The sequence below is a fragment of the Eimeria acervulina genome, genomic scaffold, assembly GCF_000499425.1.
Source record: "Eimeria acervulina Houghton genomic scaffold, Eah_scaff2316, whole genome shotgun sequence".
NCBI classification, from domain to species: domain Eukaryota; phylum Apicomplexa; class Conoidasida; order Eucoccidiorida; family Eimeriidae; genus Eimeria; species Eimeria acervulina.
The window spans coordinates 639-2,606 of NW_013549999.1; the positions used below are offsets into that span (position 1 = coordinate 639).

At 55.0% G+C, this 1,968-nt stretch overlaps 1 protein-coding gene across 1 annotated transcript; it reads left to right on the forward strand.

Moving 5' to 3' along the window:
* Positions 1-287: 287 nt before the first annotated feature.
* EAH_00065950 (hypothetical protein) lies at positions 288-1,946 on the forward strand (the record flags this gene model as incomplete). Its single annotated transcript, XM_013396435.1, has 1 exon — positions 288-1,946. One exon carries the CDS (start codon positions 288-290, stop codon positions 1,944-1,946), a length of 1,659 nt encoding a protein of 552 aa, XP_013251889.1.
* Between the last annotated feature and the right edge of the window lie 22 nt (positions 1,947-1,968).

Below are 1,968 nucleotides of genomic sequence, written 5' to 3' on the forward strand. Positions count from 1 at the left end.
TCGGGACAGCAGTAGGCAATACAGCAGCAGCAGCAGCTAATGCTGCTGCTGCTGCTGCTGCTGCTGCTGCTGCTCATGGGGCTTCAGGGGAAACTTTAATGCCTCATGCGTTTGGTGCAGCAGCAAACTTCGCTCATCTAGCAGCACCAGCAGCAGCAGCAGATCCTGCTGCTGCTGGTGGTGGTGCTTCATTTTCTTCCTTCACAGCAGCAACAGCAGCAGCAACAGCAGCAGCAGCAGCAACAGCAGCAACTGCAGCAAACAACTTTTCTGTCCCCTACAGTCAAATGCATGCACCCAATTCTTTTCTTGTAGACTTCGCCCGCACTTCATCAAGGAGAGGGCCCCCACCCTCAGCAGCAGCAGGTGCAGCAGCAGCAGCAGCAGCAGCAGCAACAGCAGCAGCAGCAGCAGCACAAGGAAGCCGCAGCAGATGGAGAGAGAGAAGAGGGGGAGGAGACACCCGAAAAATTGAAAGTCAAAATATTACAGTTTTTGCTTCAAGTAGACAGGAGACTCAAAAGAACAGCAGCAGCAGCAGCAGCAGCAACGGCAACAGCACCAGCAACAGCAACAGCAGCAGCAACAGCAACAACAGCAACATAAACACTGGAAAGGCAAATACTTCTGCGAGAAAAAATATTAACAATCAACTGGCTGCAGCGCAGGCTGGAAGCAGCAGCAACAACAGCAGTAACAGCAGCAACAGCAGCAACAGCAGCAACAGCAGCAACAGCAGCAGCAACGCCACTACCCTTCAGCGGGGCCTCCCTGCAGCAGGAAGAAATGATCAATCCGCAACAGCAGCAGCAAACATCAAAGGAGCAGCCAGAGACCTTAGCAGCAGCAACAGCAACAGCAGCAACAATAGCAGCAACAGCAGCAACAGCAGCAACACCAACAGCAGCAGCAGCAACAACAGCAGCAGACAGGAAGGCATCTCCAGCCACCCCAAACCGACGATAGACAGCAGCAGCAGCAAACACCACAAACAGGAGCACAAAGCAAGAAACGCAGCAGCAGCAGCAGCAGCAGAAACTGATGCTGCTGCTGCTGCTCCTGCTGCTAAAGGCGGCAGGTGGAGAGCAGAAGACATTCGCGCAGGCCAACGCGAGCAGCAGCAGCAGCAGCAGCACCAGCAGCAGCAGGCAGTGGATTTCTGGGGCTTCGGAGCAGCAGCAGCAACAGCAGCAGCAGAGCAGCAGCAGCAGCAGCAGCAACAGGAAGCAGCAGCAGCAGCTGAGCGATGGGGACAGCCTATTGGCTTTCCGCCTTCTAACAACAGGCAGAGCAGCAGCAGCAGCAACAACAACAACAGCAGCAGCAGCAGCAGCACCAGCGCCTCTGCTGCAGACGCCCGCAGGCCTAACACCCACATGAACACCCAGCAAGCAGCAGCAGCAGCAGCAGCAGCAGCAGCAACAGCAGCAGCAGCGAACTGCATGAGGGCACTGGAGCACTCAGCTAGCAGCGAAGAAGAAGAAGCAGCAGCAGCAGGCTGTAGAGCACATTATATAGGAGGGGAGGCAGATAGAGAGATTTGTATTGCTGCTGCAACAGCAGCAGCAGCAGCAGCAGCAGCAGATCTGCTGCGGCAGCAGCCTGTTGCCCCTGTAAGCAGCAGCATCTCTACTGCATTCTCAGCAGCAACTGCAAGTGATAGCTGCCCAGGACATCTAGAAGCAGCAGCAGCAGCAGCAGCAGCAGATATAAAAGCAAGCTACACGGAGCTGCAGCACCACCACCAGCAGCACCAGCAGCAGCAGCAATCGTTTGCTCTTAAACCGGAGACAAACAGCGACTGCTGCGTCAATCCAGCTGCTGCTGCTGCTGCTGCAGCAGCAACTCAGCAGCAAGAAGAGTTACGAGGAGCAGCAAAACGAGAAGAAGAAGCAAAGGGAGAAAACAGAAGAAGAGAAGCAGCAAATGGCTGTACTGTGCAATGAAACCTCAGGTGTATAGGCAGCT